At 36.4% G+C, this 24,682-nt stretch overlaps 1 protein-coding gene across 14 annotated transcripts in view; it reads left to right on the forward strand.

Moving 5' to 3' along the window:
- The first annotated feature begins 1,961 nt into the window (after window positions 1–1,961).
- Window positions 1,962–24,682, forward strand: part of cnksr2a (connector enhancer of kinase suppressor of Ras 2a) — an 80,724-nt gene continuing 58,003 nt past the window's right edge. For 9 of the 14 annotated variants that reach the window (XM_052596482.1, XM_052596484.1, XM_052596487.1 and 6 more), the window contains exons 1-3: window positions 1,963–2,539; window positions 16,639–16,802; window positions 23,883–24,085. In XM_052596482.1, the coding sequence (XP_052452442.1) occupies window positions 2,476–2,539; window positions 16,639–16,802; window positions 23,883–24,085 (431 nt within the window). In that variant the 5' untranslated portion in view covers window positions 1,963–2,475. Of the gene's footprint in view, window positions 2,540–16,638; window positions 16,803–23,882; window positions 24,086–24,682 lie in introns of all 14 variants that reach the window. The other 5 variants (XM_052596485.1, XM_052596486.1, XM_052596488.1 and 2 more) reach the window with 2 other exon arrangements.

Below are 24,682 nucleotides of genomic sequence, written 5' to 3' on the forward strand. Positions count from 1 at the left end.
GCGTTCTGAAGCCGATCCCCCTTACATCCATCTGGAGGTGTTTGTTTACCACCCTGTTAGCACAGCAAAAACAGCATAAGGAAACAGAGCTGACAGACTCTTTCTGTCTGACGTTTCATCGCCTCATGGGAAGCAGTGCTTTCCCTGCTTTTCATAGCACTTGAACAAAGGACAAGCTATTCTTTTGTATATAAAAGGATCCAGATCACACTCTAAGCATGTGATTATTACAAGAACACATCGCATATATGCATGTATCTATAAACCTGCCCTGGCTCTAATATTAAAGAAAACATACATAAAGCTTGAGTTCAATCTTTTCTGTTTTGCTTACAGCTGCTAGAAAAGGACTGCAAATTTTGATTATGTCTCTGGATGGTCAGAAGGGGGCACACTATCCCAAATTTTCAAGAATAAAAAAAACAAAACTAAAATGTCATACAGTGTGATAAATATCAGTTTCAAAAGCAGTTGCGGCCACACACGGCTCTCTTAAAAGAGCACACTTAGGGGACAAATATGATATCAAGTGCTAAAAAAGCCCATGAGCCGGACTGTGCCTCAAATGTAACTGACAGCTCCAGTTTTCCTGCTCTGATTCTTTCCTCCCCATGTGATTAAGAGTGCATGTTTATGGGGCAGAGCCCACTGATCACTGAATCTCTATAGTGAGGTTCCACAGAATCTGTTGTATGATTCATGCTGACATACTGGGGCCTGATCTGGGCCCGGCTCCAGCCTCATGGCTCCATCTGCTCTGGTTCTGAAGTAAGGATGAGTTGGAACAAAATCAAAAGGCAGCCAGGATGAAGGCCAGGGATGATGGTGAACTGGCGAAACTGTCCATGTTGGATGAGTTTGTTAGACCAATTTATAAAGAAAACATTCAAAAAGGTTTTGTTCAGCATCATATGAAAAAAAAAAAAATCCTCAAAAATGCCTTTTTTTTAAAACAATGTTTATGACAAAGTATTTAATTTATAATAACTGTTTCATTGAACCAGTTAAAGATGTCTAAAGAAAGAATTCCTGAGGCAATGTAAGTTTTTTATTCTTTACACACGGCTGCCATCAATAATAAACCCCATTAAACACAGTTTTTGTATCTAATTGTTATGCTAAATACATATATTTATTTTGGGGCTCCTGTGAATAACTGAGTCTGTAGCTGTTTACTTTAACATTAGGAATATGATTTGGAGTTTCATTTTTAATAAAAAAAATAGTATAAAATATTTTTTTCAGTATAGTCCTATGTAATTTTAAATTAAAATGCCTTCAGCCAAATAGCTCTGTTTATGTTCTAAATAGCTGTTTTATATTTTAGTTTCAAAAACCTAGTTTCTTTTGAAATTCAAGGGTATTTCACTTAAAATTTTAGGGCCAGGGCCAACATTTCAGCCCAAAATAATAGTTATAATTTTTTTTTGCTGTTTCATGAATGCCTGTTTAGTGTTCCACAATTGCTTTGAAAGGTTTTCACCACACTTTTAAGTTAACTTCATATTTTTCAAATAAATTGCTAATGTTTAATAGCTTTTTAAGACTTCAGGGTATGTTCTCGACTTTCAGAAATTGACTTTCAAAAATAAAACCTACTCTGAGAAATAAAATATAACTAACACCGATTGACCTCCCATTTATGAATCTTTGGGTTATTCCTGTCACTGTTATGGTTTATGCTACCATAGTCCTCCATAATTTTGGTCTAGACCATAACATTAGCCACACATAGTCCCAAGTGGCCAGGTCTCATGTAAATATAGCTCCTTTGAGCGTCATTACATATTCCAGACAAATACTTTTCGTTCACAGAGTTTCTGAAGCAGGGCGAACCAGCGTGCCCTCATTAAAATGAATACGGCCGAAAGCCTTTTATCCTCGTGGGAAATAAACCGAGCGCGCGAGTCAAATTCACTTTGCCGCGCCACCCACAGGAGGAGCGCGCGCCCAATTGAATCAACGCTCGCCGCCGCTTTTGGAAGCGACGTTCACTTGAGTCCCCGTGGGTACACCGCTCATTCTCTCTGTCTTACTCTATATACCCACTAGTCCACCTCTGAAAGGTACAGACCCCTAAAGAGGAGAAAAAAACGAAGGGAGGGGAAGGGAGAAACAGGAGAGACTGCAGTCGGTGCATGGCATGAAGAAGCGGCTGTTGGGGACCCGGCTGGGTATGGCACATTACGCCAGGATCTGAACTGAAACTGGGACCTGGATTGGGCTCTTAGATATGGGTGTTATAATAATAAGAAACCATTGAGTTTGCAGGAGTAAAGGGGTTAGAATGTGCTTGATGTCGTTCGGTGTGACGCTTTTTGATGCGAAATTCCGGATGGGATGAAATCGCGTAACCGGGGGCCAAATCTAGGCGCTAAACGTGACACCACCGATCTGAGCTCCCCAGAGCTGCGTTAAACCACATCTTCTGCCCTTCGGAGACGTGCTGAGGGGACAACCACAGAAAGTTTCGCGATGGCACTCGTCATGGAACCCGTTAGTAAATGGAGCCCCAGTCAAGTTGTGGATTGGATGAAAGGTAGGCTACGCAATGCGTTTCGCTTCCTAAACCCGCGAAGTTGTTCCAATCTAATGGTGCAGTAGTCAAGAAAAAAGATTATTTAATAATTGTCAGACCATTTATTATGTAGTTGGGCATTCTTGATGTCTTTTTCCCAAGTAGTGAAGCGTACAGGTGTCTGGTGTTATTAATGGCAACCAGGATGTGAATTACTGTAGGCTATGTTTTGGAGTCTGACCCTAAATACAACGGCTTGAAGAAAGTCGAAACAAAATCCTTAAAAGTAAGAATTCCTTTACTTATAACTTTTTATAAGTTTGTGTTTCAATTAGTGTTTTCAGAAAGCATTCAGGATCCACAAAAGTTATTTTACAAGTTACTCGGAAAGCATGTAGCCGCCAGCAAACCGAAATCCCGTCTGCCTGAGGAGGTAACCATAGCAACAGTTCGCTGCTCGAGCGCTTTCCGTTATGGGATGGTACGTCAAAACACGATTAATGTAATTCTGTCGTTCACAAATGTATATGCTTTTTGTTTCAAATCTTTCTTTAAGACAGTTGACGGTTAGCTAGGGACACTAGATACGTCGACTGAAAATTACTGACTGAAATTCCTTTAAAAAGCCAACCGCACTGAAAGCTATAGATTAAATCATATCAAATCACATCATTCAGCCAAACAAAATATATTTAGCGACTTATTTACAGTCATGAGAATTTAACTTTGTTATGGCACACTTCCAGTAATGGGAGTGCTGGTCACAGAACATCAAAAAACACCTTTATCGTTATTAGAAGATTTTATGGGGGTCCTTAGATGTGATTTGAAGGAGATTTCTCATGTAGGCTATAGCTGAAGAAGAGAAGCAGAATCTTTGATGCGCGGAGGCGGAGGGGGCAATTACGCACCTTCACTGCTCTCGTGGGCGGCATGTCCAGATTCGTCATCACAATAACAAATCAAGCAGTGAGTTATCGAGGTTGTATGACAGTATTCGAGCGCGTCCCAGTGGGATAATGATTCACAGATCTGTGATATAAGGCTTGTTATCAGATAACAGACAGAAAATTGTTCTCCATATCATGTCTTCGAGCGATTGTGTAATGACGAAGTAGAAATATGCGAGAATTGCATTAGGGCCACTGCAGTTGCAAATAATGAAGGTTATGAAAGCAGCATATTGTGCTATTTTATTAGTTTTTTTGCACTGGTTATATGGAAACCTCGGATGAACTAGGCCTACTGTAGACTTTGGGGAGTAACATTCTCCCTACAGGGCCTATTCAATTTACTGACACAGAGTTTGATTCTCAAATGAGAATATTTATGTGGTGTATGTGAGAGTATGGGGTCAAAGATTTTATCCTTTCATTAAATGATGGAGTTTTGCATGTGAATGTCTTGTCATTTGTGCGTCAATGTGAGCGTCACATTCCTCATTCATACATTCAGACTTGTACTTATTAGGTATAATATCTACCTAGACCCATTAGCGGCTTGATACTGACCCTAGCTTACTGTTCCAATTATAAGCACATAACCTGCAAAAGATAGAGCTGCGGTATTTCACCTGCTTGTGAAGAGGAGATTAATTTAATAGCGTGGCTAATGCAGCTTACAGAGAGACAGGATGTAGCTGAATCAGTCCGGTTCAGGCTGAATTGAAGTGGAGGCTTATGTATGTGTGTTGGAGGGATACATATTTACATGAGCTTTAGGTCAAACTGTATCTGTGACTTATAGCAAATCTATTTTTCAGATTGTGACTCAGAGAGTCAGTGAGTGTTTTGATCGATGCCTGTACATGCTGCGCACACCCCCAGGCCTACACATTACACTCAGCACCCCCCTTCCAAGGCCCTCTCTAAATACCATTATTAAAGTCTCGCTAATGCTGGAATGGTGTATTGGTGCTGCCTGGAGTGGCACAAACTCATTTACTTCAGAATCAGCAAAGCATTTGGAAGAGACCCCTGAACGGGTGGAGGGACATCTCAAACTGCTTTGTCTGTTCTCGACGACACATTAAAGTGATCATGTGGACACAAGACCAAGTTTGTCCATGTTGCAGTGCCAGAAATTATATCCAGCACTTGAAAACAAAAACCAGACTTAAGGCCAGTTCAAACCAAGAACTATAACGATAAAGTAGGGCTGTCAAACGATTAATCATGATTAATCATGATTAATCACATCCATAATAAAAGTTTGGGTTTACATGTATGTGTACTTTGTAAAAATTGTATGCATATATAGCCTAAATACATACACATGCATGTATATATTTAAAGATAAATTTTATATAAAAAATATTATATAAATTATAAATAACTATAAACGAACAACATGTAGGTGAGTAAATGATGACAGAATTAAAATTAAATATACATTTCAGACATACAGTATGGATTTTGGTCGAACTCTATTCTTTCAGTAATCTTGCAGAGAAGAGAGTGACATGTATTTGATTATCCTGAGATGTGTAAGCTGTCTGGGGTCATTGAGATCAGGCTGTGATTAATATGCACTTAATAAGAGGTGTGGAGCTCAAAGCAAGTGAGACAGTGCTAGGACTGATTATTTTTAAATGGAGGATTCCTAAGACTTGCATTTTTAATGCTCTTTAATGAATATATTACTTTTCTATGTTTAATTGTTGTGGTTTTTCAGAGCCATGCTGGGCCTTTTAATAAACAGTGGTTAGGAAAGATGAGGCTGAGGATACAGCAGGACATTTAATGGTACATCAGCCTGTACCCTGGAGAGGTACAAGATTTAACAGAATGATTTGCTCTGTTCTGAAATAGCATGGCCTCAATGTCTTGGTTAAAAGGTTACTATCAGCAGATGTCACAAAACAAGAAATTACAATGTGTTTGCTTTGGTGTGTGAAAAAAGTTTGGTCAAAAAGATCTCAGATATTGTGTTTGTGATATAATCAGCATTGTATTGTAAAAATATTGCTGATGCTTAAATAATCAAAATCATATACAATTTAAAATAATTGCAAATAATAATATAAATAATATAATACATAATTATAATGCATATTTAATTTTGAGAATTATTTATCACAGAATGCTGTTTTGACTAGAAAGATGACAGAAAGATTTGTTAACTTAAGAAATATTTATTTAAATATTCTAAAATATAAAAAAACCTTGAAAGCTATTAAGCTAAATAGTAAATGTGGAGGTAACACTTTAGAATAAGGTTCCATTAGTTAATGTTAGTTAATGTATTAATTAACATGAACAAACAATGAATAATACGTTTATTACTGTATTTATTCATCTTCGTTAATGTTAGTTAATGAATATACAGTTATTCATTGTTAGTTCATGGTAATTCACAGTGCATTAACTAATGATAACAAGCACAACTTTTGATTTAAATAATGCATTAGTAAATGTTGAAATTAACATGAACTAAGACTTATAAATGCTGTAGAAGGATTGTTCTTGCTTAGTTCATGTTAACGAAAGTAGTTAACTAACATTAACTAATGGAACCTTATTCTAAAGTGTTACCAATGTGGATAATGTATTATTAAAAAAATAATAATTTCGATTTATTATTTTAACTGTATAAATATTTTTATATTTTGCTAAAATTTCATGTTTTGAAATTGCGTTTGAAAAAAATGTCATTTCAAAGTTTAATGTATTGAATGTTTTTATTTTATTTTATTTATTATGTTCCACTGTTGAGTATTCATGATTTTTTGCTCTTATTGAAAACTTGAAGCACTTATTATGACGATATTGCAATCTGCATAAAACAACTTATTAAAATTACTTAATCAAAATTTGTAATTGTTATAATGATGGCAGAGTTTAGTTTATGAAATCTTGACCTTTTAAGTTAAGTCAAGGCATTTCCTGGGAGATAATTAAGCCAGCTGTGGCCTTCAGGTCCTCACTTTTTAAGGATCGAACACCTATATTGTTTTTACAGTGTTTGGGATTCAACAGCTGGAAACACAGCTTTAGGGTGTCTGTGGGTGTGTATGACTGCTCCTTCCTCTTGATTAGCTTTCTGACCGCGGGGCTTTAGATCTAATCAAGTTCTGTCACATCACTGCAGCCTCACAAACTCTGATAGACAGCAAGTCTGCTCTCTCCATCTCTCTATCTCCAGTTCTTACTTCGTTACTCCTTTTCTTGCTCTTTCCCTTAACTGCTATGTTTAATCATCTCCTGCGGCTACCAATGTGCATCAGTTTCCATGAATACAGTATTCTTATTTAGTAAAAGCATGAGAGACACAAATTCCATGTGTTTTTTTGGGGGTTTTTTCTTTTTTGTAAGAAGTATTAGAAATTAACCTAACATGAAGCTATCAGCAAAACGCTGGTGTTGAGTGTATTCATCAAGCTCAACCACTAAATCCTGTTATCTATATTATTGTTAAAAACAAACACTTTTTTATATGTCTCATGCCCTATTTGTAGAAAGCACCATGTATCCACTATGCTGGCCAACACATTCCAGAGTACAGAGAAGTAAACATCTAAGACTCTGATTCCAATGCATCCATCTCTGTAAAGATTAGGGTGGAGCTCTTTGGCTGAACTAGAACCAGCCTCTGTGGTTTCCCAGTTAGACTGTGGTCCTGATCTTGCCGTGCTTTTGTGGCTTGTGGATTTACTGGGAGGCAGCAGTGGTTCAGATAGAGTCATTGAGGGAGTGTTCAATGTAACTGACTGACCCTGGGAGCTGTGCACTAGAGCCCATAAATCTGCTGATGGACCATTCAAGTCCTGAATCAGTACCTAGATATTTTGGTATCAAAATCAGTTACCTGAGAATTGTTTATCACACAGATGCAGTGATGAAATGAGTTAGAGCTCTTTTATAGTTCATTAGATTCTGTTGTGTTCATTTAAATATCAACTTAAGTCTCAGATTTTCCTTTGGAGATATAAAAAGAATATTTTTGTAATAAGTGCTTCTGTAAGGTGCTTCTCAGTAAATATGAATTTAACTATGAATTTAACTTTGGTTCCCTTAATTTTTAAATCTCAGCAAATTAGAATACTTCAAAAGACCAATTAAATTTTTTTTATTTTTTTTATTTTTACCCTTCTGGAAAGTATGTTCATTTACTGTACATGTACTCAATACTTGGTAGGTGCTCCTTTTGCATTAATTAGTGCCTCAATTCGGCTTGGCAAGCTGAGGTTTCTTTGACAGTGGCCTTCAACTCATTTGCATTTTTTGGTCTCTTGTTTCTCATTTTCCTCTTGAAAACACCCCATAGGTCTGGTGAGTTTGCTGGCCAGTCAAGCACACCAACACCATAGTGTCAACTTTTGGCAGTGTGGGCAGGTGCCAAATCCTGCTGGAAAATGAAATAAGCTTCTTCAAAAAGCTGGTCAGCAGAAGGAAGCATGAAGTGCTCTAAAATTTGTTGGTAAACAGGTGCAGTGACTTTGGTTTTCAAAAAACACAATGTACCAACAGCATATTATATTATACCCTAAATCATCACAGACTGTGGAAACTTAATACTGGACATGCATCTTGGGCTATGACCCTCTCCACCCTTCCTCCAGACTCTAGGACCTTGGTTTCCAAATGAAATACAAAACTTGATCTCATCCGAAAAGAGGACTTTGGACAACAGTCCAGTTCTTCTTCTCCTTAGCCCAGGTAAGACGCCTCTGATGTTGTCTGTGGTGCAGGAGTGGCTTAACAAGAGGAATACGACAACTGTAGCCAAATTCCTTGACACGTCTGTGTGTGGTGGCTATTGATGCCTTGACCCCAGCCTCAGTCCATTCCTTGTGAAGTTCACTGAAATTCTTGAATCAATTTTGCTTGACAATCCTCATAAGACTGCTGTTCTCTCTGTTGGTCGTGCATCTTTTTCTTCCACACTTTTTCCTTCCACTCAACTTTCTGTTAACATGCTTTGATACAGCACTCTGTAAACAGCCAGATTCTTTGGCAATACATTTTTGTGTCTTACCCTCCTTGTGAAGGGTTTCAGTGACTGTCTTCTGGACAACTGTCAAATCAGCAGTCTTCCCCATGATTGTGTAGCCTAGTGAACCAAACTGAGAGTTGGGTTTGGGTTTTTGTTAAATGTGAGCCAAAATCATCACAATTAAAAGAACAAAAGACTAATTGTGAATAAAGTGGAGAAAGTGAAGAAAAGTCTGAGAAGCAGGCAGTTATGCTCATTTAAATATCAGCTTTGCCTAAAATTCTTTTGGAAATCATTTGGAAAAACAAAGTTTAAATATTTCTGTGATATATTATTGATAATAATAATAATAATAATAATGAATTATTTTATAAAAATTAAATAAAGCAGGTCGAAAAACAGTACGACTAAAACTGTAATAAAAAAGTGGATAAAAAAATGTGCGAGGATCTGGATATTATGATAATTTAAAGGGGTCATCGGATGCAACTTGCACTTATACATGTTGTTTGAACTGAAATGTGTGTTGGCAGTGTGTGTACACAACCACCCTATAATGATAAAGATCCACTCAGAGTTTTTTTTAATCTCGTTAAATCATTTCCCCTTTCTCAAATCAAGCCATCCTCAGATGCCTGTCTGTGTGATGTCACACAGAGCCAGGCCCCTCCCACAATTGTTTACTGACACTAGTGTTAGCCTACGACCCGCCCTGAGTGAGCTGTCATCAGTCTGCCATTGTTTGGATGCAGGAGCAGGAGTAGACAATAAAGAACATAGCAGTCGTCATTTACTCCCGACATTTGAGCCACTGAAGACACATTAAATTACCTTTGTTTTTGAAGGGAATGCACCCCAGGTCTAACTAAATTCGTTCATGATTGCGCAAATCATTCATGATTAAGCCTGACTTACAGAAGAAGTGAGTATAAAGTTCTTTTATGAATCTTTGCAAATTGCCTTTCCTAATAACGTGCTAGTTAGCAAGTTCCATGGCTAAAGTAAACAGTCTCATGATAATGGCTAGTCACAGCAGCGTATGTTATCATAATGTTATCATATTTGATAGACTTTTCATTAAGACGCTAAATAATCAAATTCGTTTATAAATTTCTTTTAGAAAAACAAAATTAGGATATTTCTCTTACATTATATAAAATTAAATAAAACAAAAGCTTTTTTAAAATTCTGTTGGAACTAAACTATTATCGACATACTATATAGAATATATAGAATATACTATATAGCAAAACTATTGATGGAGAGGCTGAATACACCAGTATATCATGCCAGTCTATGGGAAACAATTGAGATATTAGAGAGACAGCTTTTTTGTTTTCTTATTCTTTAGCTGCTACATGCACATAGATCCAATGATTATATAGAATTCAAAAAGCTTCAAGAGTTTCAGCTCATTCGCTTTGAAAAAAAAAAACCCAAATTCATTTTCCTTCCCAGCATACTTTGCTTAAACTTTTTCCTTTTTACCAATAGAGCAGAAGAAGAATCGCAGCTTCAGCTGAAATATCTTGACAGAAAGATGAAAGACTGTTTGACGGCATGTCTCTTTCTCTCCGCTCCACACCGTCATAATTGATTGTCATGTAGGAAGGTGCATTAGCCGCTTTTTAGGACGCCTGCCTGGAATGAGAAGCTGTTGTTTTGGGGCGTTCAGCTCAGAATGGTTTGGTGCTTTCTTTTAATGGTTTATGAGGTTATAATTGAGTGGAAAATGTATAGCACACACTTATGGAGGTCATCTGAGCATATTCACGCACACACATGTATCAGGCTCTCCAACTAAGGCATTTTGGGGATTCCAGGCCTGTCTTCGGGGTGTGTCTTAAGGCAGCACATGAATATTGTATTTCATATGACATGTGGCAGAGATGGGGAGGATTGACTGGGTGTGTGTGTGACAGAAATACAGAAATGGTAGAGAGCGAGAGGAAGAAAGAGAGGTTAAATACCTTTGAATAATAATACAATCAAACACACACACACACGCAGAGCTGCAGCACTGCGTCCTGGGCTGCAGCTTCGAGGGGCGGGTGTGTGGGTGTGTGTCTTGGCTCGGGGCGACTCTTCCCTCCTGTGAAAAAGTGTAAAAGTGTGTTTGTGTGCTGTCAGTGGGTGTAAAGGGTGTGAGTCATCTCTGAATCACTTTATAGACCTGAAGAACCTTAGTATAGCGAGAAATATTCAGCAAAACACTCCGATACAGTATGTGCTCGGTAAGAGACTGTACACACTGTGCTGTTTCCCGTCTGTCAGTGCTCACATTTGTCCTGGACAGTGATCTGAAGATCATCTAAGAAATGAAACCACAACAACTCTTCAGGGGCCGCTCGCCTAAAAACAGGCCAAAGCTGCAGAGTTTTACAGATGGGAGGAAAACGGTGATGCTCGGTATCCTCTTGAACGATTGTTTCATGTCTGCAGGGAGGAAAGCATCTGTTAGGAGACAAACTGGGTGGGGAACACCTGGGCTCCTTTGCTGATGCTCTGGATTCAGATCGTTACTCAAGAGTCAGTACCTGAGAGAGATCAGAAACAGGCTTTTAGGCAGTTGATGTGAAAATGGGATTCATGAGTGGGTGTTGCTGCTCTAGATCCATTAAAAGAGGGACTACAGAGTTTGTCTGTAATTTTGTTGAGTCTGTGATGCTCCAAGTCAGATTTGTTGTCATACTCGTCGGAAAGAGAAGTGGCAAATGCAATTTTAATGTATCCTGAGTGCAAAATGGAGACTTGCACCTTCATAGATTTTCTTCTGAGACCCCAGTAATTTTGTGTGCACTCTAAAAACTTCAATTTTTTGTAAAACATCTAAAATTATTGAGTTAAAAGAAAGCTGTGAATTCAGTGAAGTATTACATTAATGCATTTAACAGACGCTTTTATCCAATTCATTCATTCAGGCTAACATTTTTAACCTAGCATGTGTTCCCTGGGAATCGAACCCACAACCTTGTGCTGCTAATGCAATGCTCTACCACTTGACTTGAGCCACAGGTATACCTTATGAATTGAATAAATGAAAGTAAAAATGGTCTACATTTGGTACCATGGCGAATAAGTCCTATAAATTCGAATACAACATGACATTAAACATAGATAAATCTCCTCACATATTAATTTTGTGCAAAAAAACACAAAATAATACCTTCAACATTTGCTCTCTTTATACAGTCTGTATCTAAGCATGATGGGAATATCTGATTTCTATCTTTCTTTGCGAGTGATTGTTTAATTTTTGTCCAATACATTTACAACTCATTTCTTTGTTAATGTTAAAGTTGGTGTTAAAGATTAAGAATATTTATGGAATGAGGAATAATTGTATGATAATTTCTCCATTCCCATATATTTTGATTGAAATGTAACAAAATTGTTATGAATATCTTAATAATAAAGTAAATAATAGATAGTAAATTTTAGAAAAAACTAAGATTTTTTTTTTACATTTATCTAACTCAAACAATCACTTAAGTGACAATCAGATTTTACAACGGTAGTGTAGCTATTTTAAATGTAGTAATTTTCCGTATTTTCAATAATCTATAGATTTACAGAAGCTCTCAAACTGCACACAGAAGATAAAATCTGCTATCAGAAAAAGATTTCAACATGATCTCAAACATTTCTTGTTATATTCAGAAAGCATTTCAGAGATCTCAGGAGTTTCAACTTTGATTTGTGATCTCAGTATGAGCTCATATATCCTAATTCACAGTAGCATATGTCGAAGTGTTTGGGAAATTTAGCTGTTGAAAATATACCATATAACTCATGAACAAAATGACTGAAATAAATCTTTCAAAAGAAACTGAAAGATCAAGTCATTGAAATGATCTTCCCATTACTAGTTTATACTTCAGTGAAACCTAATTAAGAACTCAATTAAGTCTACTAAAAAAAGAAACGTCTGAGCTATTAAATTTTCAAGGAACTTACAGTATATGGTTACTCTAAGTATATTATTTCCTATGCATTAAAACCTATACTCATCCTTCCATTTTTATTGCAAGGAAGGTGAAGAGATAAGAGGAAACAATAGGAGAGTGGGGTTGGAAATGATTCAAACTCAGGTTGCCTGTGTGCATCGTGTGTCATAGCAAATGCAGGCTTTTTTTTCTCCGATAAGTGCTGTAGAACAAGCTGATCTTAAGAACCTTTAATGTAGCCTCAAGAATGTTACTCTGAAGACCATATAACCTCAGGAACATAAAGAACCAGTTATATTTTGTTCAAAACCACAGAGAAGAAACCAATCTGGAATAGTGTGTTTATTTTGTTGTAGAAGACAGTATTTATGAACATTCACTGTTGGTCCAAGAACCAGCCCTTCAGCTCTCCTACTCCAGCAGAGGCTTGGGGCCGAGCTCTGCACAGCTGGACGGCTCAGAGTTTATTTAACTGATGAATTTCTCATCTCCAGAAAGTCCCCTATGTCTTTGAGATTAAGTGATGGCAGAGGAAGGACGATTCAGTGATGGACACACACACACAGACACACACAAACACACTTTTGGAGCCTTATTGCAGGTGGTGTCATCACAGAATGGCAAAAAGCCTGTGTAGGAGTTCACAGCTGATTCATGGGTATTCTTATCCCATCCTTTTGCAATCTGTGTTTCTTTTCAGGGATGTTACACCTTTTTGTAACCATAACAAGGGCTACATTCACACTGCAAGAATTAGTACTTAATTCTGATTTATTGCTTATATCCATTTTTTTTGGCTACTCATATTATTAAATGTGGTCATGGCCCAAATAATCAAGGCCCAAGCATCAACATTTACAGTGTGAATGTAACCTAAATTAAGCGATGTTACTAACTTAAATACACTATTTTCCAGAAACATGCTAACTTTCCCAACAAGTAGTTTTGTAACATACCAAGGTGCTTCATCACTGCTTTTTTAACGACAGTCTCTTAGAGCTTTTAATGGTCTGAGTAATTTCAGTGAATTAATCAATTAAAATGATTCAATGATTTGTTTGAGTATTGTATATGTAGCTTAAGATTAGTTTAACTGCTTTGAATTATATATATATCTTGTAGCTTCGAAATCAACAGTTTCAAAGTAGTTACTCCATTACTGCTATCTGTGTACCATTAAATTGCACAAATCACCACAGCAGCCTTAAAACAAATCAGGGAAACACTGTGAGTTTCCCATAAGCCCTTGAGCACTTTGTGGCCTTGAACGGTTGTCACGACAACCCTTTCACTGGTCACCAAGTCTGCATAATGCACAGCACGGCTGCCAGAAATGAGATGAAGAATGAAGATGAATAGAATATTGAAGGAAGAGCACGACTAAATGACATTACTTAGACTGCATCTGGGAGAGTTGGGAGGGTTCTGAATATCAGTAACTCTAGAGCTTTTTACCAGATCGTTTTCTCTATCATTCAATGATGGGAAGCCGGGGAGGTGTTTAATATGTGTGATATTTTAAGTGCTCAGGCTAAACTTTTTTCTTTATATCCTTTTGGCCCATTTTCTGGTGTTTTCTCCCCCTCCCTGCATTTTTACTGAGCTACCTGTCAGAAGAGCAGGTTGTGTGCAATGAATAATGCACTGTAACAGAGCAAGGCTATTCTAATACCCCTGTATGACTGAGGGTTTGCAGAGACAAGGGGGCCTGTTCAGGACAGAATATATGATCTGTAAATAATACCTCAGATTCGTTAATAAATCCACTACAGTGATGAATTATTTGCAAGCTGCTTGAGTGTAGGCAGGGGGCACCTTTGCTGTCTGATAACAGTGTGTCAGACTGCTGCTCTGTGCGTCTGCTCATTTAAGTGTATTTTTCTCATCTTTTTCTCTGTTCTTGCATGTATATTGGTGGAAGCTAAATCTTTTTTCAGAATATAAAAAAAAAAAAATGTTTTCTTAACTGTATAGGATTAAAATCTCTTTATAGTACAACAGAAGTTAAGTTCTTTAGTAATGTGATATGATTTAAAGGTGCTTGAGAAAGAATCTTTTTGTTTTTTAACCAAAGTTTTCAAATAATAATGGCTACAAGTATCAGCCAAAATTTATGTAAGGGAACAGTCTTGTCACAGGTATATTCTTAAAATCAACTGTGGGATTAATTTCATTATTTTCATTCTAAATCACTTCATCCTGTTGCCCACAGATCGTTATTAACAACATTAGCTAGCAGTTAATTGTTCACTGCACCTGTCTAGTACGTGAATCAGAGTCATGGCATCAGCAGAAGTTAGTCATCTCACATTCGAGATTCTCATCTTCAGCAGTTCAATTCAGACCTCAGATCGCCAACTAATTATCTAACAAGTGAAGCATGCAGTCTTTCATTAATGAGCACGATATTGTTTATGAACAGTAATGACAGTTATTGTTATTCTTGCTGACTTGGCCAATGAGTTTTGGCCCGTCCTGTTAATGAGCTGGATGATGATAGTTGCATTAGATTTAATTATTTAAGGGCAGCTAGTGAGATTAAAAAGAGTTTAGATGACCTTCCTTCTTCCGTACACTATCATAAACACATGCACATGCTGTAAGCAAAATATGTAAACCCTGCAGTTATGTACGTTGTGTCGAACAGCAGCTGTTCGGAGAGCGCGGCTGCTGTGAGACGTGCCGTTGGGCGACAGAATGCCCAAGACTGACAAATGCAGTCCAACAAGTGTGTAGCATTATGGAGAGTGTGTGTCGTCACCTGTTTGATGGTGACAGTTGTGAATGGTGGTGTTTTCGAAACTTTCTAGATCACTCATTCTTTATTAGTCTATTCCTCTGTATTTATAGCTTTCGTAGCCACATCTATCCTGTAGAGCTGACGGTAGCTTTATTATTTTGATTTAAGTGCGCATCCTATTGGTTTTCAGAGGCATTACTGTAGACGGTGCAGCAATCATTTCTGATTTGATTTAGGATGGTTTTTATTCTGGACACAGAGCTTTCTAGACTGATATAGATCTCAAAATGGCTGAAGTTCTGGTTTAATTTAAACAAACTGTTTCTGTCCATCACAAATTCTATTTACATGCAGCTTTTTTGGACAGTTATGTTCCCTTTTAATCAAATGTAGCCTACTTCTCGTTCAAACATAGGAAGGTTGCGATGTGGCTTAGCTGTCATTTACTGTCAGTTTGATGAATATGCGACATAGTTAGGGTGGAATACAGGTTGTCAGTCATAATGTGTAAGTGTGGCATCCATTGCATTTCTTAGTTGTTACTGATTTTGGGGTAAACAGAGTCTGAAGCAGATGCATTTATTAAGATTTTGTGCTGCACAGACCTTTGACATGCACAAACCTGATATGGTTATAATATTTTATCAATCACGTTGTTTTAAAGGAAAAGTTATCACAAAAAAGAACCATCCGAGATGTAGATGAGTTTGTTTCTTCATCAGAACAAATTTGGTGAAATAAAAAAAAAAAGTGAAAGAAACAATGTTTGTAAGAAACAAAATGTTTTTAGTCTCAGACCATTGCTTCCAGTTAAAGTCCTCTATCCATAATACTGCTTGAAAAAAGTCTTCTCTTCTGAATCAGGAAAGAAATATGCACAGAAAGCACTGTTTAAAAGTAAAAACCGTTGGTAAGCAAGTGATGCAATGCTTAATTTCTCCAAATATGTTTTGATGACGAAACAAAATCATCTAGATATTGGATGGCCTGAGGGTGAGAGTACATGCACAATGCAGAAGTCTAAATTACTCTGTTATTGCCTAAACCATTAATAGTGATCAAGTGAAAGGTTTTCGAAATTAATTAACAGAAAATACATAAATATTTATTTCAGAAACCTTGCACTTGTCCACTGTTATCGCTTTGATGAGCAATTATTAAATGTTCAGCACCATCTGCATGACTCATGGGCTCTCTAACAGAAACCAGGTCATTGCTTAATTTACCAGTATCTTCACGCAAGGGGGTGTGGGTAATATTAGATACTTTTATTATTACTTTTATGATATACATCATCTTGTACATCCTACACTCACCTCTAAATGTTCCAATATAGTAGTAATGTACACTGGTCTTATAAAGGACATCTTCCCGCACTATCCCCTACCATTTGGGCACTTGCTATGCAGTAAATCCCACATACTTTGGGGTGTTCTAATTTTGCCGATGCAAATTAGGAATGAGCCTAGATTGCTGATATTTTCTTGATGTTCCTACAGGTCTGGATGACTGCTTGCAGCAGTATATAAAGAACTTTGAACGGGAGAAGGTAGGAGGTGACCAGCTGCTAAGGATCACCCATCAGGAGCTGGAGGATCTGGGCGTATCCCGGATCGGACACCAGGAGCTGATCCTGGAAGCTGTGGACCTGCTGTGTGCTCTGGTGAGAGTCTTCACGCTCCTTTATGTGCTTGATCCTTCATCTGCTGTTCAACACCCCGTCAGCTGGTGGACACTGAGTCCCCTACTGCACCATGTTGACAAAGATATCAAGAACACTTTGAGAAAAACAGTATCACATTCTGAAAAAACTACAGTAGTTGAAATGGAAAAAGACTCTATTTACTTATTTAATGACTTGACAGGTCTCATTTCACACAATATATCAGGAGAAAAAGGCAAAAAAGTTAAATAATAATAATAAAAAAATGGAATAACTGAAAATTAATAATAATAATAATAATAATAAAAAGTTTAAATGATATAATTAAATATGAAAAACTAATAATAAAATTAGCCAGTGACTCAACGTACTTATTAAATCAATTTACTTGATTACAGTTAACAAACTAAACTTACATTAAAAAAAATTATACTAAACATTTAAAATAATATGAATGAATGTTAAAAAACACACACAAAAACCTAATCTGTGGCTCTAATTAAATATATTATCAATGTACATAATCTTATTTTATACTATATATCAGATGGAAAAAGCAGAAAATGTAAAAATCGAATAACTTAAAAAAATAAATAATAATAATAATAATAATATATATATATATATATATATATATATATATATATATATATATATATATATATATATATATATAACATTAAAATAATATGAACAAATATAAAATAAAATAATACTTATACTTTACAGAGATGAAATAAGTTGCAAATGTCATTTCATGTTCTCTTAAAAGTCAGCCTTAATTTTCTAAGATAATAATAATGCTCTCCTGGGAAAGATTTCCACAGATTTGTTCTCAAAATGCCACTCAAGTAGTATTTAAATGTGTCTTTTTGCCAGGTGGCTTTGTTCCTGTGTCCTTAATCTGTATCCACACTCCTGTGTGTGTGTGTGTGTGTGTGTGTGTGTCTTGATTAATTTTTATTGCTGTGTGATGTTCCACGGCTTGAAAATGATTTTCAAAAAGGTACCAAGAGTACAGACAGTGTGGGAGATGGGAAAAGGATTTAAGCTGAAATTTGCTCTGCACCGCTTGAGCCTTTTACATTATGTAGCATTTAATAACTAGCTTTCCATCTAATTCTCTCTCTCTCTTCCTCTTCCTCTCTCTCGAATCTCTCAGTTGAGGTATTAAAACAATGACTTACCAGCCCACGCTTTCAGAATGTCAGCATCATGACGAGAGGGAACAGACGACAGGATGGTGTTTATCGCGTCCCTGTGAGCTGTCTCACGTGCCGCCCAGCCTGAGTCTCTCCTCAACCTGTCCTTTTGTTCTTTTTTCTATCTTCACTTCACCTTGTCTTTCTAAGAGCTATGTTCCTTGTTGTCTTTTCCTGAGATTGAATTTGAGTGTAGAGTTAACGTTAGGTGAACTATGAGTGTGATGTTTTGTGAGGGACTGTGAACCACTGGCCTGTGCTGCTGACATTTAGGAGAGCATTAATCATAAATAGATGAGTTTGCTGTGCTCTCTAACTATCTGCTCTGAACACTGATCCCAAATCAGAGCTGATGACATTCACGTTTCACGGCCCGTGTGAATGTCAGCCTGTCGACACGTGCGTATGAGATTAGCCATATTGTATATCTCGGATTTCATATAAAAGATGCCTCAACTGTACAGTTTGAAAACTGCTTTTTAATTAAAAAAAATTACTATTCTGTGATTATATTTCTTGGAGCACAAAATTAGATATTTTGTAGAATGTTCCTGCTGCTCTTTTCTCTTCTTCATGTCATTCCAGTCCTCTATGACATTCTTTCTTCTGCAAAGCAAGCTGTTTTTTTTTGTAAACAAACAAACAAACAAAACTTACATTTATTAAAACATCTGATTTTATATTCCACAGAAGAAAAAGTCAAACATGTTTGCAACAACATGAGGGTGACCAAATGATAGAATTTGAATTTAAAGGTCACTGTCTCAGATCTCATCTGCAGCATTTAATGTCCAATTTAAACTTATTAGAAATTCAAAATTGAACTTTCAATAAATGAAAGATGAAAAGAAAACACTATTTGAAATATATGTGTTGCATTTGTTCATGTTGAAGTTAGTGTTACTGAATACCCATCAACAAATAATACAACAAAATGTATTTACAGTATGAGCATTTAAATATGGCATGCCCGTATTGTTGTTGTTAACTATAACTATTATATAATTTTTTTTGAAATAAAGCTAAATATAAAGCTAAATTAAATAAAATATTAATATTAGGTGAATCAAAACAAAAAACTTTAAGTAACTTGAAGTATGAAAATTACTGTAACTGAAATAAAATGAAGAAAATGTATATAAAAAGGACAAAAATGTAACAAATTTACTAAAAAATAAAATGAAACTGAAAACATAAATATATATATTTTTAAATCTAAATATTAATAAATACTGCAATTATCAAATTACAGTTTTTTTTATTTTAATTGCTTTGGCACAATTTCCACAAGCAATTGGTAAATTTTCAATTGATGCACTTTTTTTCACACATTTTAGCATATTCCTAAGGAGTTTTAGTACAAAACACTATCACACAATATCACTTTCACTACATAAAATAAGTGTTTCTTCTATGTAATTGTTTCATTCACTGTAACCAAATGCACTGAATATTTTTAACAGTAAAAGTGATTTATCTAAGATGATAACCACTATTTTGTACAGTAGCTCAGGTTAACCCTATTTTATGGCAATATCTGAAGTCATTGTGCTTTTTGGGTTCAATGACAAAAAAAACTTCCTTTGAGGGCGCCATCATTTGTAAAACCATGTGTTTTGCTATTTGTGGACATACAGCAGGACACAAGGGAGAGGAACTGATCAGAGATTAATCAGAGATGTATCGAAAGAAGGGAGACAGATGGCATCAAATACAGCATTTTACATTACATTATGCCATGTGATACTGTATATAGAAGCATTACCCTTCATCTGAAATATTCAGCTAGAATATAGATTGAGTCATATGACACAGTGAGGACATTTACTGCATTGACAGTAAACTCTGTTCTAGCACAAAACCTTATAACCATGTCATTCCTTCATCACACCTTTTGATAACACACTGGATAACTACTTTTACAAATATTAGTGATTTGATCTGAGATATGAAAGTTAGGTAATGAGTATATTTTCTAACATGACAGTGATTGCCATTATTACTGTAATTATTTCAGCAGCAAAGGTGATTTGAAACATGAATCTAGCATTGTTTGCTTTTGGATAAAATGATTGTTAAAAGTACTAAATTGAAAGAAGATCATACTGTTGTGTTCTGGTGATTAATTCAAATGTTCTTAATACATATCACAATGATCTTATGTTTTGAAACAATGATTGAATGAATGAAAATATGTGCAACTACAATGAAATCATGAGATCAGGTTTTGGAAGAATCACTAGTGGTGTTACAAGAGTGGTCAGTTTGAAGTTTTCTAATAAGAGTTATGAAAATGTACACCTTTTGAAAATAGTACCAAACCTAATGAAAAAAAAATTGTAATACTAAAATAACACTGTTCAAGACTTGATAAATCAGGTTTGAAACAATAAGAGGGTGATTAATAATGACAGAATTGTAACTTTAGAGAAAAAAGGTAAAGGAAAGAACAATGGCGCAAACTTTCTCATTCAAAACCAAAACTTGCTGAGAGAAAATGACTTCAACACTGTAAACAATGAAGCATCTTGCAGCATTGCCTTGTGAGAATGGTATTAATTCACTAAGGTATCGTTTCCCCACTGTTAGGTGTCTTTGAAACCATCACAGACACAAATTCACACAAATATTGATGGAAGCCAGAGAGCTGTTGAGTCTTTATTGTTTGACAGCATATTGACCTCAGAGACACAGAGCGGCCCACTCTCTCCTTTCCCGCCTCTCTAAACTCTCAAAGGCTGTCATTCTCTCACTTATTTGTTTATCTCGCTCTTCCCCTCCATATTGCTTTATCATTCTGCCATTGTGGTGTGTTATCGGCTGCATTCACGCAGAGAGCTTCTAAACAGATTAGCATGGAGGATTCTGAGCGTCGATCCCCCCAACATCGTCTGCTCCCCCCGTCTCCCTCCACTCACAAGCTGATTAATGTCTTTTGTGTGTCTCTGTGTGTTGTACAAACCTGTTTTAGTGTTCCAGGTGTGTGTTTATTACCTGTACTGGTACTTTGTGAGTGAGTGTGTGTCGGATTTGTTCTTCGGACAAAATGGAGCACATTACTCTCATCGATCTCCTACTGATGTGAGAGGAGATACTGACACACACAAGTTTTTCTATCATGGTGTGCACATTCTATTGACTTCTGTTGTTTTATGCTGAATTAATGATGTTTTCTATCTTCAGCCCCTAAACAGCCCTCACAGATACCGTTCTCCATTTGTATGTTTTAAATAAGATGTATTGTGTTTATTAATCCATGAACATATTTTGTGAGCAACTCTTTATAAAAAATAGTAATATATGGTGACTGTTATTTTCTATATTAATATAACAACACAAAATAAAATATGAAACTTCATTTTTGATTAGTAATATGCATTACTAAGAACTTAATTTGGACAACTGTAAAGCACCCTCAGATTCCAGATTTGTTTTTCAATTTTCAGATTATCTATAAATCTCAATTTCAATTTATTGGTTTTTCCATTTATAGGGTTCATTTTTATTTTATGTTATTATCTTTTTATTTTATTTTTTATTTTTTTATTTAATATTTATTTAACCAGAAAAGACTCTCTGATATAAAAAATCTCTTTCATATGAGAGTCCTGGCAAAAGTAGGCAGCAATACGTAAGGAATAATTGACGATTCACACCTCAGAACGTTCATCAGCCAATCGGTTTCATCACAGAATTACACAACACGAACAAATAAAGAATATTTAAAGCAGTTACATATTATTGAGACATCTTCCTTTTTTGGGAACGTGTGGCCACAGCATAAGAAAAATGATCTTGTGGTCCTGACATATTATAAAGTTTCCACAAGTTAATATGACGTTCCCAAAAATTTATATATTGTGCCCGCGTTATTTCACGTTCCCACCAGTTGAACCGAACATGTCCCATCCAGGTCACTGTATAATGTACATCACCTTCTAATAATGCAAAAAGCTTTCTGTGAGGGTTACTGTGAGAGTTAAAAGTCAATGGATTGAAAAACAAATTTGTGTTTTTTTCTTGAATGTATGTGCATAATGTTGCATTTGATCAGTCTCTGCCCCTTGATCAGTGCTCGGAACAAGGTAATTTGGTTCTCTGCCAAAGGCACCTGCTGCGACCTCACTCTGACACAAAAACACACATCAGCAATTTCGATTTAAAGGAAACACTCCACTATTTTTGAAAACAGGCTCATTTTCCAACTCCCCTAGAGTTAAACAGTTGAGTTTTACTGTTTTCGTATCCATTCAGCTGATCTCCTGGTCTGGAGCGCTTTTAGCTTAGCTTAGCAAAGATCATCTCACTCAAAAATGACCAAAGAGTTTCAATATTTTTCCTATTTAAAACTGGACTCTTCTGTAGTTACTTCATATACTAAGACAGATGGAAAATAAAAAAGTTGAGATTTTCTGGGCTGATATGACTGGGAACTATACTCTCATTATGGCGTAATAATCAAGGCACTTTAATGCCGTACCATGGGTGCAGTAGGCGCAATGATATTACGCAGCATTTCAAAATAGTCCCCAGCTAGTTTGTGTTGTTGCAGAGTTGCTGGGAACTATTTTCAGGAGCGGTGTAATATCATTGCACCTGCTGCACCCATTGTGCAGGCTGAATGGATTCGAAAACGGTAAAACTCAACTGTTTAACTCTAGGCGAGTTGGAAAATGAGTCTATTTTCAAAAATAGTGGAGTGTTCCTTTAAGATACGCCAAAGAGGCCCTTAGTTCAAGTTCAAGTTGAGTACAGTGAAACGAAATTCAGTGCCTCAAAGGACCACGGTGACAGACATATAACAATTTAGTAAAACAGTATAAACCTATACACAACTAACCTACTGACAGATTTTGACTATAAATACACTTTATATAAATGTTTACCTATACATAAGCTAATAAAAATATATACAGGCTATACGAATCACATAGTACTATACATGTGCAAAAAGAAACATTGTAAGTCAAGCTGCTGGCTGGGGAACAGTGCAAGATGATTTGTAGTGCATGAGCATGTAAACACATTACTGAGTCTTTTGTGGGATTTTGTACATACAAGCTTTGTGTGTGAAAAGTGTCTATAGAAGTAAACATCTATATGTGAAAACTAAAATGTGCTTTTTGGCTTTGTTCTGACATGGTTTTTTGTCAGATTTAGATATGCAGATTTGTCTGAGCTGATTGCGTTATCTCAGTGCGGAGTGTGGCGTGTGTAAGCTCCTATCATGTGGCAGCAGAGACTCTCAGTGCATTATTCATTGCCTGAACTTTATGTTCTGCCTCCACCCACTCAAACGCACCTCTGCATTTGAAGCACTCAGTCTTTCTCTCTCTCTGTCAGGTGCTGGATATTCATTTAGGATCTCTGAGTGATCTTGAGGGTGTGAGTTAGAGAGAGAGAGAGAGAGAGAGAGAGAGAGCATATAAAGTATGCTCACTGTAATTCATTACAATTTATTATTCATGTTTAATCTAATCTGACGTAACCAATTTAATTTAATTTATTTCATATTAAATTAATATACAGTTGTATTTATTATATTCAAATAATTATTCAAATGTAAAATGCATTTTTAAATTAATATTAAACTAATTAAAAACATTATTTTCTTCAGGCAATTAACATTGAGAATTTGCTGTAACAAACTTTCCTTTTCTAGTTTTACTTGTGCCGTTTACACAGGGTACAACTTCTGTCATGTCTATAAAGTGCAATAAAACTGAAATTGAAAACATAGAGAGGAGAATTGTAAATCTAAAATGGAGACAGAACAGCGGGGAAAACGAAAAGCAATTCTGATTGAGTCATTCCTGCAATTGTTTGCCAACCAGTTTTGTCTCTAAAACACTTCGTTGTCTTTATCTCTGTTTGACAGAACTACGGGTTGGAGACTGAAAACCTGAAAACTCTCTCTCATAAGCTCAATGCCTCTGCCAAAAACCTGCAGAACTTCATCACGGGCCGCAGACGCAGTGGTCATTACGACGGCCGGACGACCCGCAAGCTGCCCAACGATTTCCTCACATCTGTGGTGGACCTCATCGCTGCTGCTAAGAGCCTTCTGGCCTGGCTCGATAGGTTAGTCCTGCTAAGAGCCACATACACACCAAATCAATACATGATTTAATACATACTAACATAATTAAACACATATTCGATTTAATTGACTTCAAATTCAACCGCATTGATGTTTCAAGTTTTTAAAGAATTACTTGTTGGAGTATAGCCAAATTTGTCGCCCTTTTCCTTACACTCTAAAAACTGCTGGGTTGAAAACAACCCAATTTGGGTTATTTTGACAACCCAGCGCTGGGTCAAAAAGGGACGAACCCAGCGCTGGGTTGTTTTAACCCAACCAGTTGGGTTATCATATTTAACCCAGCCTGCTGGGTTGCCTTTTTTATAGTTTAAAATGACTATATTGCAGGGTTTAAAAAAACAGAGCGGGTGTTTTTTTTATCACTGTATTTCAGAAGGAAAACTACTGTATTTAGAAAATGTTCGATATCATTTCGCATGTGCTTGATAAGGCAGTGTTTGTGAGCTCAGCACCGCTCTGCAGCCGTTACCGGAGAAACCTACCTCTCCCGCTCTTAGCGCCTCCTGCTGGCAGAAAATAAACTCGCAGAGTGCAGCCATGTGGGGAAACAATGCATTTCTACGTTAAAATGAACC

This window comes from Carassius gibelio, chromosome B24 (assembly GCF_023724105.1).
Source record: "Carassius gibelio isolate Cgi1373 ecotype wild population from Czech Republic chromosome B24, carGib1.2-hapl.c, whole genome shotgun sequence".
Taxonomy (NCBI): domain Eukaryota; kingdom Metazoa; phylum Chordata; class Actinopteri; order Cypriniformes; family Cyprinidae; genus Carassius; species Carassius gibelio.